Here is a 16,775-nt window from a genome sequence, read left to right as displayed (position 1 = left end):
TCTAGGACAGGCAGTCTCACTCCAAAACCTATAATGATCTTCCCAATATATAGCCCTTACTGCTCCTTGGTACTAAGAAACAGGGTACACTAAATAAAAATTTTAAGAAGTATGGAAACTTTTTTTTTTGAGACGGAGTCTCACTCTGTCACTCAGGCTGCAGTGCAGTGAACGATCTCGGCTCACTGCAAACTCCGCCTCCCAGGTTCAAGTGATTCTCCTGCCTCAGCCTACCAAGTAGCTGGGATTATAGGCACACACCACCACATCCGGCTAATTTTTGTATTTTTAGTAGAGATGGGGTTTTGCCACATTGGTCAGGCTGGTGTCGAACTCCTGACCTCCAGCAATCCACCCCAGTTGACCTCCCAAAGTGTTGGGATTACAGGAGTGAGCCACTGAGCCCAGCCAGAGGTATGGAATTTAATGAAAACATAAAAGGCAAAGCCTAAAGACTGGGAGGCACACTAGAAAAACTGCTTTATTGGATAAAATCAGTGGATATAGCCTTCTCTGAATACAGCTGCTCAAGCATGGTGTGAGAGTGAATCACCATTATTCAAAAGAAAACCAACAACTAAAACTACAACAAAATTTACTTTAAATTCATGCAACACTGGACCCATTGTTTTAGCCATAACCCTATATCTGAACAGTAGACACACATTCTTATAAACCTTCATCTAAAATGTTTGAACTGGTTCCATCACCAGTAACCCTATGAAAGCAAGTCTATCATAAATGAGCAATGAAAGGTAGACTAGAATTTCAACTGATTTCGACAAGTAGGAAAATGAAGTCATTGCCCACAATTAATCACGCCATCTATTTAGCAGGAAAAAAATCAGCAAGGCTGTGTCTACAACTAGGTAACGATGACGATCACAATGACACGTACAAAGGATTATCCTCAGAATCTTATCAGATAGGTTGTATCACTGAGAGGAAAGTGGGGCTACCAATGACCAGGGATCCAACCTCTGAGAACACCAAGTCATCTTTCGTTTGATGATAGAACATTGGGTGACAGTTTTATCTAATGGGTCAAAATTCTACTCTTATGTAAAGAATAAACAAAAAAATCAAGATAGCTGAGACGGGAAGGAGGGGAAAGGCAGGAAGCAGCAGATACCCTGAGTATCTCCCTAGAGAGGGACCTAAAACCTCCTAGGGAAGCAGCATAGTTTGGTATTGATGTAACCCAGCCTCATGACATGACGCAATCCCAGCAAGATGACAGCTGCAGGTACAATCACAGCCTTCGCTCTCATTCCTTCCATAACCTGGACTTTCTGCTCTAGGCCCGTCAGTATTTTCCGACGCTGGTGGAAACCATTGCTGGTAAACTTCCAGTTACTCAGCAGCAAGCTGTCTGTAAAGGAGTTTATCAGGTCAGCATATGGAATGTCTATTTGTGCATTAGTCCATGTCGAGAGGAATTGCTCAATCATCACGTACAAAATAAAGCCCCCAAACACTTCAGAGATCAAGAGTCCTCCACAAACCTCAAAGTAATTTTTTTTCAATCTTTCTCCAAATTTCATGTAACTCCAATCATGGAAAATGGAAAAATCTTCTAATAAAGCAAATATATGTACAGACACATGTAAATATGTATTTGTAGTATAGACACACACAGGTAAAAGACTGGTTTGTCTTGAAGCTAACATTTAAGAATCATAAAGTGAGCTGGAAAGTCGGTAGAGTGATTCAGATTTTCCTAGAAATTCAGACTCTCTTGGCTTAGAGACTCCCTGGAGGATTAACTCTCCCCATATGCAGCTTTGGATCAGTCAGAAAGATGGGCATGACACGAGGGCTAGCCTTGACAAATGACATGCTATTTTCAATTCTAGAAGATTTTCCAAGTGAGGCCCAAGTGTTCACAATTACAGTTCAGTTTGTTAGCAATCCCTCACAAATCCCCCAAATACTAAAGAAATGGGTTTCGGCCAGGCATACTGGCTCATGCCTGTAATCCCAGCAATTTTGGAGCCCAAGGTCGGAGGATCACTTGAGCTCAGGAGGTCAAGACTGCAATGAGCTATGATCTATCTGATCGGGACACTGCACTCCAGCCTGGCTGACAGAGCAAGACCCTGTCTCAAAAAGGGGAAGAAAAGGGGGGTTTTAAGGCAGTTTCTCAGGTAGAAAACAAGATCCCAAAATCCTAATCTTGTAAAAGGAAGCAACATTTCCATTTATAATACAGACATTCTACAAACAGTCAAATAATTCATCCAATATAATAAAAGCTGGCAAAGATTTAGAATTTAATGCATTCATGTTACAATAATTTTACTTTCAAAGCACCCAAATATCTTTTATCAAAAAACTGTTTGCACCTTTAAGGCAAGACAGGGCAATCTTTAAAAACAGACTTCATTTGCAACAGGTCCTCTGCCTCGGTTTTAAGCTGGTGAAACAGGAATTTCTCATTTATATGCAAAGTATGTGTTAAAGGGGAAGACCAGATAGATGCTGTGCTTTTGAAGTTTTAGTCTACCTCAGTTTGCAAACCCAAGTATGACACCATTCTCGTCATTTCACACTAAACAAGGCAAGAGAACCCAAATTCCCTAGGACCTGTCATAAAATTCTTAGAAAGAATGACAGGTCAGTGTTTGAATGTGCCAAACAAGTCTAGTAAACGCACTTCAAGTATCACAAAAGGAAAAAAAAGTAACATTAAGGTCCCTGTGGCACTCTGGATGCTGCATCATACATGGAGGGGTGGGGGATGGGACACAAACGAGGAAATTGAGAAATGGCGAACAACTCTCAATGGTGCCATTCACAGAGCCACCGGGCAGAGAGCGGTGTTCATCAATGATACAGTTCCCACACTCACTGGGGCGGGGGGAAATTAGACACGGAGCTGAAGAAGGCTACGGAGAACAAGCAGGAGCGGAAAAACTTTCAAATTCGAATAGCTTCAAAGCTACAGCCATCTCATACTAGTGCCCTCTTAGAGCTCCTCTGACCATGCCTTCTGTTGGCATTTAGTCATTTCGAGGTCTCTACTCACTTAACCCAAGTTAGCGGATTAATTGCTATGGCAAAGATTCCTAAATTATTTTGGACAAAAAACATTAGCAGTTAAGTATCTTTAAATATTACTGTTTACTGAAATAATGGTGCTTCCTAAGCATTTTAATCAGTTTTTTATAAATCACCATCACACTCACCTATTTTCTTTAGCCTCACAATTTATATATCACAGCCTTAAACAAAAATTACAGTGCTGATGTAGGGCCATTATAAAAGTTCTTCGGAATGTACACGTTTCTCTAAAGGAAATATATTAATTTCAATTATCAATGCAATCTGATATTTGAAGGTCCTTCTATTGACTGTTAAAAGCACGTAACTAAACATCTTTAAACTACCATCAGAAGCATAAAATTTAGAAGAAAAATCATCACGCTTGAATGTAATACCAGAGCCAGTCGGGACTATGCTCAAGCTGTGTGCCCAGGCAGCAGGGTGAAGATAGCACTGCTTCCTGTCACTATTGAATCCACATCTAATTCAAGAGCTAAGGAAAGGTTTGGGCATATGACCAGACCGTGTAGTGTTATACCTACTCCACAGCTAGCCCTATCTGCTCCTCCAGAATTCAGGGAAAAGTCAGACAGTTGGTCTGGGAGGATTCTTAGAAGAGACAGGCCTGAAGTCTTAAAGGAAGCATGATGTTTGTTTTGGCTGGAGGATTTTACGGGGAGCAGATAAAAAGATGGCATGTGTAGACAGGAAGGAAGGCTGCATTGCCAGCCTCTCAGCCCAGACACAGATATGAAAATAATGGGAGAGACCTGAGTGTGCCCTCTATTAATTCCTGAATTGATGCAAAGGCAAAATTCATATTGACTGCTAAGATTCTTTTTTTCCTAACAATTAGCTCTTTATAACTTTGATCTGGTAGAGAGAAAATAAATCTTTTGTCTAGGATACCATAGGTATGGGCTGCCCCCAAGTGAGAATAAACTATGACCTTCTGTGGCCCCTTCAAGACCTATGATTCATGTTTCATGGAAAATATTGAGAAATATTCCATTAGAAATGAATCTGCATTCACAGCATATTGTATGCTTCCTGTGTTTTCTTCCTTCATTATCACCAAGGACATTCTCATAAAAACAAAATTTTCTTTTTTTCCAAGAGTAACCATATTCTTTCTTTTTTTAATAGACAGAGTCTCAGGATAGAGTGCAATGGTGCAACCATAGCTCACTGCAGCCTCAAACTCCTTGGCTCAAGCGATCCTCCCACCTCAGCCTTCTGAGAAGCCAGAACTGCAGGCATGCACCACCACGTCTGACTTTTTTTTTTTTTGGTAGAGATGGGTCTCACTCTATTGCCTAGGCTGGTCTTTAACTCCTGGCCTCAAGCAAGCCTTCTGCCTTTTCTTCCCAAAGTACTGGGATTACAGGTGTGAGCTACCACACCTAGCCCATATTCTTCTATATCAAGTTGCTTTCGACTTCCAAGCTGCCTTTTAATGACATCACAATGAGCTTCTGAGGTCTTTCTAGTGGTGTCATAAGTGTCCTATAGATAAAATTATTAGGCTAATAAAGTCAATTATAAGCAAAGAGGACTGACCTCTTACAAGGTGATTTCAAAGTTTCCGGGAGGGCCCAGCAACCAAGTCTCACTCCCTACCTGAAATTCCCCGCAAAGCAGTCCCTAATCTGCTGGCCAGTGTTAAAGCAGCAAAGTTACTAGGCTGACAGTTTCAACCATGGCACAAGCAGTGAGTATGACTTCAATTCCAGGAAGGGCACCACCACCCATACCTTACCCTCAATTTAAAAAAACACCTCCCACCTGTTGGTCAGTGAGGAAGAACCGAAGTAGAGTTTTGATCTCTTAAATCCCTAACAAAATACAAATATATCTTTCAGAAATTTCCATTACAATGTGACCATTTTCAGATTCCTTCCAAATAGGTTTTTAAATGGCAAAGAACTGCCTCTCACTGTACCTACCAATCCTCTCCCACTGTCCTGGAGCTGGAGCCCCCACCCTCTACCCCAGCCAAAGACACTTGGAGCTGGAAGCCCCACCTGGAAGCTGAGACTCCACAACTCTCAACCCAACCTGATTTGGGGCAGAAATAATTTAATGAGTTCTAAAGCAATACTCCTTGCATCACACTGTCTGCTGGTCAACCCTCAAAAGCATATCTTACTTTTGTTAACAAAGTGCTCGTCCCTAGCCATTCTTTTCTTTTTCTTTTGAGACGGAGTCCCGCACTGTCGCCCAGGCTGGAATGCTGTGGCGCCATCTCGGCTCACTGCAACCTCCGCCTCCCGGGTTCAAGCGATTCTCCTGCCTCAGCCTCCCGAGTAGCTAGGATTACAGGTGTGCGTGCCGCCACACCCGAATAATTTTTTGTATTTTTTTAGTAGAGATGGGGTTTCACTATGTTGGCCAGGCTGGACTCAAACTCCTGACCCCACGATCTGCCTGCCTCCGTCTCCCAAAGTGCTGGGATTACAGGCATAAACCCCCGCACCCAGCCGCTCATCCCTGTCTTATTCCCAAGCTCGGTCTCCACCATCCACCTTCGTTCTGCGAACCATCTGTCTCAGTCTCAGTATCTAAGTACTCATCCTGGTGTCCAGCTCAGAATCCTGTTACAGGAACAGGAACTTAACTAGCTCTTGTCGAGAGAATGGAGTCCTCCCTGACGTAAAGCCACAGAACCAGAACTCAGGGTCCGGCATCAGACATACTAAGGAAGTAAGCTCGACTTTGCCTCTTCCTAGCTATGTGACTTTTCTACAGGCCTCAGCTTCCTTATGTGTAACTACAGACTCACTGAAGGAAAGAATGCAGAGCACAGCCTGAGCTGAATAAATGTTAGCAACGGTGCTGATGATGTTAATCATTGGGAGCGTGAGCAGGACACAGCAACTTGTGTTGGAATTTACAAATATACTGCCCATTGCCCCACTGTATGCTGCTCTTGTCTACCCGCCTGGAGTGAAGCATTCACTAAATGACACTGGAATTCATATAAAGGCTTTCTTCTTTTTTGCCTGGGTGACTGCCTTTTATACATTAGTGGCAGTCAATGAGTCTGAACTTGGGGTTCAGCCTGCTGGGCTGACTTTCCATCCAGTTTCTGCAGTTCACCCTACTGCCCCAGTGCTTCCGAAATACTAGGAAAGCACTCGGTTCCAGGTCCTTCTTCTCGTTCTGTCCTGTGCCATTTTAATTAACTGGGTCAGGTACCACCACTCCCCAAAATGAAGACAACTGTAGTATCTGAGACTTCAGAAGAGAACAAAGAATGGGAAGCCTGAAGGGAGCCAAAGATAAATGGCTCCACAATTCTGTTTTAGTCAAAGGCATTTTTGAAATCACTGGAAGGAGTGTTCATGTCACTTATCTCCAGGTATCATCATGAATAAATACAAGGCTCCCATTGTGAAGACAGCAATATACTTGCAACATTTCCTGCAAAGTGCACCAGTTATAACATGGATTAAAAAAAGAAAAATGTGGGGGAGAGGCCAGCTCAGTGAAATTACATACATTTATAAACACACACAAAATACACACACACACACACACACACACACACACTCCCTAGACACCAAAAAGTAAACTCAGGTGGAATGAAAAAGTAGATTTTGTGTATGTTCATCCACTAAGTGATTTGCTTTTATAGCTTCTATGAAACATACTCAGTTGTAGAGGGACATAGTCTACTAGCCAATTAATGGGGCTCCAAAGTTACCATAACCAGAGGCTTTAGCTTTCCTACTGAACTGACAAACTCAGCTTCATTCCATATAGGTGACTTCCATCTAGTTTTTCTAGCGTGATTTTTTTTTTTTTTTTAAAGATACAGGGTTGTAGGATTCTGGGGTTTTAACTGTTCACAATATCCATTTATTATAGTACTACAAATAAGCGAAAGACTCTACATTCCATACGATTTAAAAATATTTCTCTTCCTTCCCCATACTGTTCATCAACTAAGACTAGGTTTTGATTTTAAATGTGTTACAATTCCAAGGACACAACAGAGAAATCCAATGAGTAGAAATCATTCATAAAAATGATTAAACCATTTCATATTAACTTAGATTAAAACTCATTAGCCTTCAATCTTTGAAAATATACTCATTTCTCAAGAAAGATTTTCTAAGTTTTTGTTCTTATAGATACCAAAAAAAAGTACAAACCAACATGCTCTACTATTATGCAAGGGCAAAAAAAAAAAAGTTTCTATGCAGCTCATCATGGGAAACTGAAACTAAAGGGCATTTCCCCTGGTTTGTTTATCTATTGGTAAGCAAGTTCAGATTTGAGTTGTTATTATAACCTAATATTGATCAATTGCATGCCAATTTACCACTTACTTCATAATCCCAATCACTGCCAGAAAGAGCTATCACAAGATCAGGTCTAGGCTGATCTTCCTACACAGTGGATCAAAGTACCTAAGTCATTTCTTTCCAAGTGAACTAGAGAGAAGAGGCACTAGTATACAAACTTAAGTGTCCTAGGAGCTCTACTAAAAGAACTACACCCAAGAAGCCTTACCTACGCCTAGAACTTGAGATGACAAGATTCTCAACTGTGAGCTAATCCTGTATTGGGATAAGACTTTTGGAGATCTTGGGAGGGGGCATTTTGCACTGGGGGGGGGGGGGGCCAAAGAGTAGAAGACTGTGCTGTGCTGCCTCTTGGTATTCACACCCTTTCATAATTTCTTCTCTTGAGTCTGGGCTGGACCTACTAGCCACCTCTTGCCCTCTAGTTACTGGCTCTGAAGCCAGCTGCCATAGCATAACCCCCCAGGCTTCCCCATGGAGAGGCCCACTTAACAAGTAACTGTAGGAAACTTCCTACAATGGCACCCTGTGAGATAATAAATGTTGTTATAAGCCACCAAATTTTAGAGTAATTTTTAGCGATAACAAACCAACAGACACCCAATACAGATTTTACCACTAAAAATATCCTTTGAATAACATCATAATACATATTTCAGACCTTTTGACAGCAAAAAAAGAAAATGAGTATCCAAGATATACTTTACTTCTAGAAAATTATATGTAGACCTACATAGGAAAACATTACTTCCTTCAAATAAAGAAAAAATCTTTGACTAGAAAATGTACCAAAAACGTCCTTACCTTGAATGCACTGAAGTGTTCCATCCTCCGCTCTTATTGTAAAAGTCTCACCCGGATTAACCTGAACGAGAATAACCTGCCAAAACAAGACATTCATTGCAGTTTAATACTGGAACATCTGGGATATGTCTTCCAGTGTTATTACCTAAATTTATATACAAGACAGGAAGTATATGGCACCAAATCTTTTATAAACACAAAACTTAGAGGTAAGTCTTAAACCTGGTTTAATTTGGGGGCATGGGGGTTGGAGGGCTACATGCATTCGAATTTAGCTAAGTGAATTCTCCTGTATTGCTTATGGTGCTATATAACCTTAAAAACTCCATTGGAAGAAAACTTGACTTTGAAAAGCACAATTCTCTTTTCTCTGTCACAAATTTGCAAACTACATTTAAAGAAGAAAGAAGACCAGAAAGCATACTTATAAAGGAAAGTTGCATCTAGCAATGAGGTTTTGACCTAACAGTGTTGCATACTGTTCCCCAGTGCCTATTGCTGATCTGGATTATATGATTCTATTGTGTGACAACAAAAAAAATTTACAAGAAAAATTTTTGTTAAAATAAGTCTCTGTGTATAGGATCTTAACAATAATGAACAGTATTAAATAAATATTATAAATAGGCCCCACCAAATACTCAAACGTTTAAAGTCAATGTTTTACTTATATAAACATAAATATTAAATATTAGCAGACAACTTCCAAGACTAGACTGTGAGTGGTAATAGCAAAGTACATTCTATCAACAGCTTCGCTGTTTTATTAATAGTTCTAATCAAAGGATAATCAAAGGAAAAAAATCACTAATTGATATCTAAATACAAGTTAAAGGATATAATCCAAACTTTAAAAACTATAGTTAGGTAGGCAGGACACAGTGGCTCAGGCCTGTAATCCCAGCACTTTGGGAGGCCAAGGCAGGTGGATCACTTGAGAGGTCAGGAGTTTAGACCAGCTTGGCCAACATGGCAAAACCCCATCTCTACTAAAAACACAAAAATTAGCCACTCTGCTCTAGTACTTCCTCCTAGAATTTACAACTGCAATTAATTAACTAAGCAATTATTTTACTGTCTGCCTTAATCTAAGCACGATAAGGATAACATCCAACTATCTAGCCCCATGGCTGGCATAGAGTAAGTTATGTACTCAATAACTACTTTCACTGAATGAATGAAAGTCATGAAACATTAAAAGAAAAAAAAAAAACTATTGCAAATAATTAGCTTAGAAATTAAGCTTTCATAAGATGCAATTTAAAAGTCAACTTTATTTACTGTATACACTATGATTTGTCTGTTTTGTAAAACTATTGAGATCAAAGCCATTTCATCTTTAAAAACTCAATCTTTAATATCCATGTATTTTGCCTCTTCTAATAATTCATCCAGATGATACTGCTGGAATACCAAACATTTTTAAACAGAAAATACATTAACTGGAAAAAACAGGATCATTCAGGGAAAATCAGCCTAAGCTTTATCCCTGGTGCTTCTCATTATCTTGAATTATAACAGTTATTTCAAGGCAGTTTATTTTTCCTGTATAACTTTCGATAATCTTTGAGTTTTCGGTATTTAAATTACCACCAATGTAAGCACACTGTATTGTTTCAAAAACTCAAAAGGAAACTCCTTCAGGATCTCTAGAATGATTAAAATATTTCTGTTGTTTTCTTGAAAAGGAGCTTTTAAAGTCATTTCTTTAATATGAAAAGCATTTATTTTTCCATAAATATACAATATAAAAGCTACAACGGAAGAAGACAACACTTCAACATAGACAATTATCCATGTCTTTTGAAAGGTCCTTAGACCAATTCTAGCATCACTGTAATAAAGCAGAAACCATTTGCTTTGTGTTTAAAGCTCTAGGGATAGGACTGTAATATATGCCCATGGAATTAATTAGTTGGGGGAGGGGGAACCAATGGATGGCAGGACTCTATGTCCCAGATTTTCTTTGACCATCCCAAAGTCATATACTCTCTTCTACAACGCTCATAATTGTCAGACAATGTGTCCTAAATACCAGTTCTGAAAATACAATTCACTAGTATTATGGAAAGTCCCAGGCAAGAAAAAGGATTTCTGAATTGGGACATGTCCAGACTGTCACATTACCTGCTTATCACATTGCACAAAAAGTGTCTGTAACAGTTTCTCAGCGGTCACTGCGCCAGGCCACAGTTCAAAGAACGACCCAGAGGCATCCAGCCCCTACGGTCCACTTACGCCTCCCCCTCAGACTACTGAGTTCAATTCCCAACCCCCATCCCTTTTTTTCAGGGAGAAAGATGATAGGTAACTGGCTTTTAAGCATCCTACGAAAATACCTGCCTCCAAATGTTTAGTTCATGTAATTTTCACTGCTGCTGAGTAGCCATAGCAACCAGATTATAATCTACCAAGTTACCTCAGAAACCAGACAAATCTCCTGTGTCCCCATAACAATTTTTCTTAGTAGAGCAGAAGTCATTATTTAAACAACCCGTATTCATCTTTGCACTGAGGTATTTTAAAAGAAAGCATTATTATACCAAGGGAGGCTGACCACCTTCCACTGTCAATAAAGCAGGGATAAAAATGAGTTTGACACACATCAGCCCAATGACCAGTCCTGACATCAGACACAAATGGGCTGGGGCAGAAGGCCTTGCGTCACGCAGCCCTGAGGATCCTTAGTCACAACCTGGCCAGCTCCTTAGGCAATGTCTCTCCCTCCCTCTCCCCAGCCACAAAGCAGAAACATAATAACTGCTACAAGTCGTCTTTAATATAAAATGTGAAACAGAACATCGCTGTCCAAACCTCATCATTTTTGTCTGCTCGCTAAGCATTGCCTTCTTTTCCAGAGTCAGCGTTCAACTGATTCCTGTGGCACAAAGTCTTCGGAGGAGAAAAAAAAGATAACGATTTTAACTACTGATATTTTTTTTCTCCAGAGATGTTAAGAAGAGCCATGCTAATCAAACCATGGGAGCATCCTCTAAGCTACTATTGCTTCATCAGATCTGTTTCAAAACCCTTAGTGCTACATGAACCCAGAAGCTAGAAATACACAGAAGGCAGTTTATCAAGGCTTAATGAAAAATAAGTGGCCACTGTTGCAAAGTCCACTTGCAAACAATAAAACAAGAGTTACAATTAATACAGCTGAGCAAACACAGCACCACGGGAATTCTTTACCTAACAGGGGAACTGAAATAAGGTATATCTTTCCTTGCAGGTATAAATCTAAAGCTAACTCTGTTTTTTACTCACTAAAAGAGGAAAAGGAAGGCTACTTTTGCAATTTAAATTTTGGGTGGCTGCTTAACCAGGTGTCAATAGTATCTAAGACTACTCCTGGAGGCAAAGTCTAATTTATGCCTCAAATAAAAAAATCACCAGTCATTCAACTGAGCAATCAGGGTAATGTATCAGTCCATCACAAAAGCTTCTGGCCAGGTACAGCAGCTCATGCCTGTAATTCCAGTGCTTTGGGAGGCTGAGACAGGCAGAATCGCTTCAGACCAGGAGTTCCAGACCAGCCCAGGCACATACTAAGACTCCATATCTACAAAAATAATTTTTAAAATTAGCCAGGTGTGATAGTGAGTTCCTGTAGTTCTAGCAACTCAGGAAGTTGAGGCAGGAGGATCGCTTGAGCCCGGGGGTCGAGGCTGTAGTGAACCGTGACGGTGCCCAGTGCCAACAGCACTCCAGCCTGGGCAACAGAGCAAGACTGTCTCCCCTAAAAAACGCTTCTCCTGAGAGAATAGTACCAACTGACCAAAGGCGAAACATTACACTTGCAGCATTTTGAAGCATTAAATCCAATCCTCAGACAATCAAGGTGTCAACCATATCAGAGAGGAGATCCCATTTCACTCCTAGAGTTTTTTCCTGGCCACACTTTGTGAAGCTTATTTTCATGTTTAAATGAACATTTCTCCCTTGGAGCCAACATTTATGATTATCCAACAGGTATCTTTTTTTTTTTTTTTTTTAATGGAGTCTTGCTCTGTCGCCCAGGCTGGAGTGTAGTGGAGCGATCTCAGCTCACTGCAACCTCCACCTCCTGGGTTCAAGCAATTCTGCTGCCTCAGCCTCCCGAGTAACTGGGACTACAGGCTCGCGCCACCACACCCAGCTAATTTTTGTATCTTTAGTAGAGACAAGGTTTCGCCATGTTGACCAGGATGGTCTCAATCTCTTGACCTCGTGATCCGCCCACCTTGACCTCCCAAAGTCCTGGGATTATGGCATGAGCCACCGTACCTTCCCTGTTTATCCAACAGGTATCTTTAATGAGGAAAATGATACAATCTAAAAGCTGCAGAAGAGTTCCACGCAACTTGGGATTCTATCCAGGAATATCTAATAACTTTAAAAGAGACCCTTGACTACATGAGAAGAGTACTACTGCCTACCTCTCATGCTATTTTCTGGTCACATACACTCCCACTGCCCACTCCCCAGCCACGCTCCCCACAAGATTCCCCATCTACAAACTCCTCCCAACCCCCAGGCCCAAACTGTCAATCCACACACACCTTTGAGACCCTAGTCTGTATGCCACAGACCACAGCCGGCCTCAGGCAAAACTGAAAAATAATTAATATTTGTTTTTTGAGTCCCCTCTTTTCTCCCAATCAGGAAAAGGGAAGTGATGGGCTGTGAATGACCAATATTTATCTTTGTGGTAATAATACACGCAAGGAAAATGTCTTCCGATTAAAAACATAAGCAAGAGGCCAGGCACTGTGACTCGTGCCTGTAATCCCAGCACTCTGGAGGCCGGGGCGGGCAGATCATGTGGTCAGGAGTTAGAGACCAGCCTGGCCAATATGGTGAAACCCCATCTCTACTAAAAATACAAAAATTAGCTGGGCATGGTGGCTCGCCCCCATAATCTCAGCTCCTCGGGCAACTGAGGCAGAAGAATCGCTTGAACCTGGGAGGTGGAGGTTGCAGTGAGCTGAGATCACGCCACTGCACTCCAGCCTGGGTGACAGAGCGGAAAAAAGAATCGCTTGAACCAGGAAGGAGGAGGTTGCAGAGAACTGAGATCACGCCACTGCATTCCAGCCTGGGAGACTCCGTCTCAAAAAAAGAAAAAAATACCTAAGCAGGTAAACTAGAAATGTCCTGGAAGGAGATGTGAATGTATGCACTGCCTCATCTTGTTCACATGCCCTACCTGAAGCATGAATCCCAAGCTGACTAAAAAATAATATACAATACCAGGAAGCCCCCAAGGGGACCTAAACAAACACTGGGAAGCCAAGGGCCACGGGCACACATTGTAGGTGCAGCCCCGCCTTGCTCAACACAACCCATAGGATAAATGACAAATATGTTAAGGTTTTTCCTGGGCTGTAGGACTCTTATCGTTCAAACTAAGGAGCAAGAATATTCCACCACTCCACAAGTTTTAATACTGTTTTCTTCAAAGACCAGAAGGTTCAAAACATGTATCCTCAATATCACACCTGTGAAATTAATTCCACACGATGCAGGCTACTTTATCAACTCCTTTTTCCAGGTTTTTTTCTATAATGATTAAGAAACAGCTACTACTTACTGAATGTCTGTCACATGCCAGGTAGATATTAACTAGATTTTACAAACTGGGAAACTGAGGCTGGAGGAAGACAAGCAACTTGTCCAAGATCACAAAGCTACAAAGTGACTGGATTCCAGCCCCGTCTGACCAAAATGCATGCTCACCGAGTTCATACCCTCACTCCTCTCCTCTAATAGTGTGGGTTTCACCATGTCAACGCAATATGGAGGTAATTCCAAAAAACTGCTAAAATAAGAGAAGGCAGTTAACTGGGTCAAAGGAACATCCCCAAAGGCAAGACAGGCTCTTGCTAGGAAACACGTGCTCCTCCCTGAAAGACAGCCTTCCACCCTCAACTTCTTTTTCTCCAAATTCCCACCAGTGACAAGTCTCTCCATTAAGTAAAATCACAGTCTCAAGAAAAAAATTTTGACCAAAATCTGCCATGTTTCATGTTCTCACTAAAATCTAAAACCAGCCAATTCTCACCTCTGAGCAGATTTTCTGTTTCGTAAACATCTGAGTGCTCCTTAAAGGTTCACCTCCCATCGCACTCACATTCCAGCATCTGCTCAGCTTCCCCGCGTCCCGGCAACAAGAGGGACTCCTACAGGAACCCATTCACAGAAGTTCTGAAATCTAAGCCCTCTACATCTACAAAACGGTTTGAATTACTGGGAAATGCTTCTAATTAAGACGATCATAACAAAAGCCAGCAATAAAACGTAATAAAGTAACACCACAGTATGTGGACATTTCCTATGACGTGCTCAGAAGTCCAGGAAAGGACCCTCTCCAGCTCAGTTTTCTGACCCACAAGCTGCCCCCTCAAAGCACACAGAAGAATTAAATTCGGCCACCTTTTTATATACTTTTAAGCAACCAATTTGAGACGCTGTCCACCATATGATCCAGGAAAACGGAATTTTACAGCTGGATACTTAAGACCATTATAAAGTTTAAAGAAATTGCCCAGATTTAAGACTTCGAGGCAAACAGACTAAAAATGCTCTTTAAAAATGTAATGCTTTTAAGATTTTCCTTTCTAGATTTGAGTTACTGGAGCTTTGTTAAGCAACTGTTGAAAAGCCTGGCACATAGATTCTTGGTCTTGGAAGAACTGCAGGCTGGAGGACATACACATACTGCCTTGTACAAATGAACAGATTATTCCAATTCTTCCCTCATCCTGCACCAAGTCCAAATTCAAGACTGACACTAGTCTCCACAGAGAGCAAAGGAAAAATGTGACAAAGATTTTCCAGCCAGCCCCGCCCCTCCTCCCGCACGCCCTCAGCTCATACAAGCACACAGCCGATTCTATGCACGTTGAATTCAGGGCCAGTTTATGTACCATGACATCAGTGCAGTATAATGAGCCAAGTTTAAACTCCATCTGGGACAAATAATGTCCAAGCACACTGTGACTTCTTTTGTTTATATACAGTGACTAAATATGTCTTGGTGGTAAATGAACTAACTCAAGATTTATTTCCCAAGGCCTCCAAAACAATATTCTGCACCCCGAAGCAACTCTCTGCCTCCAGTTCTATTTCCAAGGCTATGCGTAAGTGATTTTTAGCAGAATGCATGACTTTTGAAACATATAATTAACATCTTGAGGAGAGTCAGAATCCAAGCAGTCCTTCATCAATCTAAAACAAAGAAAACGAGGAACTCACGAGCAATCGGGGACTGTATTGCTGTTCATAGTAAAAATCTGCATTACGCTTAATTCTATATTCCCCTTGGAAAACAGGAAAAGCAGAGAGGGGAGATATTTAAGAAATATCTGTGAAGCCAAGTGGCCATTTTCTTTCCTTTTGAAGGATAAACTTTGTTTCTTTCAGAATGAACAAACCACCTTTTTTTTTTTTTTTGAGACAGTCTTGCTCTGTCTCCCAGGCTGGACTGCAATGGCTCAATCCTGGCTCAGTGCAACCGCCTTTTCCCGGGTTCAAGCGATTCTCCTGCCTCAGCCTCCCGAGTAGGTGGCACTACAGGTGCCTACCACCACGCCCAGCTGATTTTTGTGTTTTTTAGTAGAGAGACAGGGTTTCGCCATGTTGGCCACGCTGGTCTCGAACTCCTGACCTCAGGTGATCCACCTGCCTTGGCCTCCCAAAGTGCTGGGATTACAGGCGTGAGCCACTGCGCCCAAGCCAGTCTTTAGATTTCTTAAGTCTCAAAAACTGCCTCTAGGCTTATGCGGTTTTTGAATAGAAATGAAGGACGGGGTTTGGAAAGAAAAGGCAGGCAAAAGGCCCTTTTCTGCCTACAGGATGAGACTCCCACAGGGGAGGAACCTCTGCTACCCTTCTCTGGCCACCACCATCTCTCAGCACCTGCTGACCCTGGAGAAAGCAGCCCTCCTATTGCCAATCTCAAGAAAAGAACCCTTCCTTAAGGAAAAAAGGGAGACACTTAGGAAGATTTCACTCTCAGCTCCTTTTCCAAACAAGAGCCTGGCCTCCAGCCCTCCTAAATACCACCACTGATGCTTAGTCCTCAATTTTCAGAAGCTGGGGAGCCAGAGGCACTGTCACTTTCTTCAGTTAATTTGGAGATCATGTAACATAATGAAGAGAACAGCCTCTATAAACTTTAGAATTCACTACTGTGCAAAAACCTAGTCCCATGTCTCTCCCCAGCTATTTACCTGAACAAAACTAAGAAGAGGTAAGTCCAACCCAGGCAGCGCCACCTTTCCCAGAAGGTAGGATCTAAGTTTTGCAAGAGGAGATAAGTGGGTTCAAATCCCTGCTCTGTGATCTGCCAACTGCAAATATGTAACCTTTCTTGCCTCTGGTTTTGTCTTTGAAGATGATTGCCACCTTATGAGGTTAGGAGTTCAAGACCAGCCTGGGCAACATGGTGAAACCCACCTCTACTAAAAATACAAAAATTAGCCAGGCGTGGTGGCAGGCACTTGTAATCCCAGCTACTCAGAAGGCTGAGGCAGGAGAATCGCTGGACCTGGGAGGCGGAGGTTGCAGTGAGCTGAGACCATGCCACTACACTCCAGCCTGGGTGACAGAGCCAGACTCTGTCTTAAAAAAAAA

The 16,775-nt window shown here is 41.7% G+C and overlaps 1 protein-coding gene across 2 annotated transcripts in view; it reads right to left on the bottom strand.

The window, feature by feature from the left end:
* FNDC3B (fibronectin type III domain containing 3B) overlaps positions 1 to 16,775 on the bottom strand; it is a 374,192-nt gene that overhangs the window by 263,213 nt on the left and 94,204 nt on the right. For both annotated transcript variants that reach the window (XM_017529886.2, XM_017529887.2), the window contains exon 3: positions 8,160 to 8,235. In XM_017529886.2, coding sequence (XP_017385375.1) covers positions 8,160 to 8,235 — 76 coding nt within the window. The remainder of the gene's footprint in view (positions 1 to 8,159; positions 8,236 to 16,775) is intronic.

Source organism: Cebus imitator, unplaced genomic scaffold, assembly GCF_001604975.1.
Source record: "Cebus imitator isolate Cc_AM_T3 unplaced genomic scaffold, Cebus_imitator-1.0 Scaffold61, whole genome shotgun sequence".
Classification (NCBI taxonomy): domain Eukaryota; kingdom Metazoa; phylum Chordata; class Mammalia; order Primates; family Cebidae; genus Cebus; species Cebus imitator.
The sequence above is the reverse complement of the archived record's forward strand: the minus strand, read 5'-3'. Positions and strand labels throughout refer to the sequence as shown.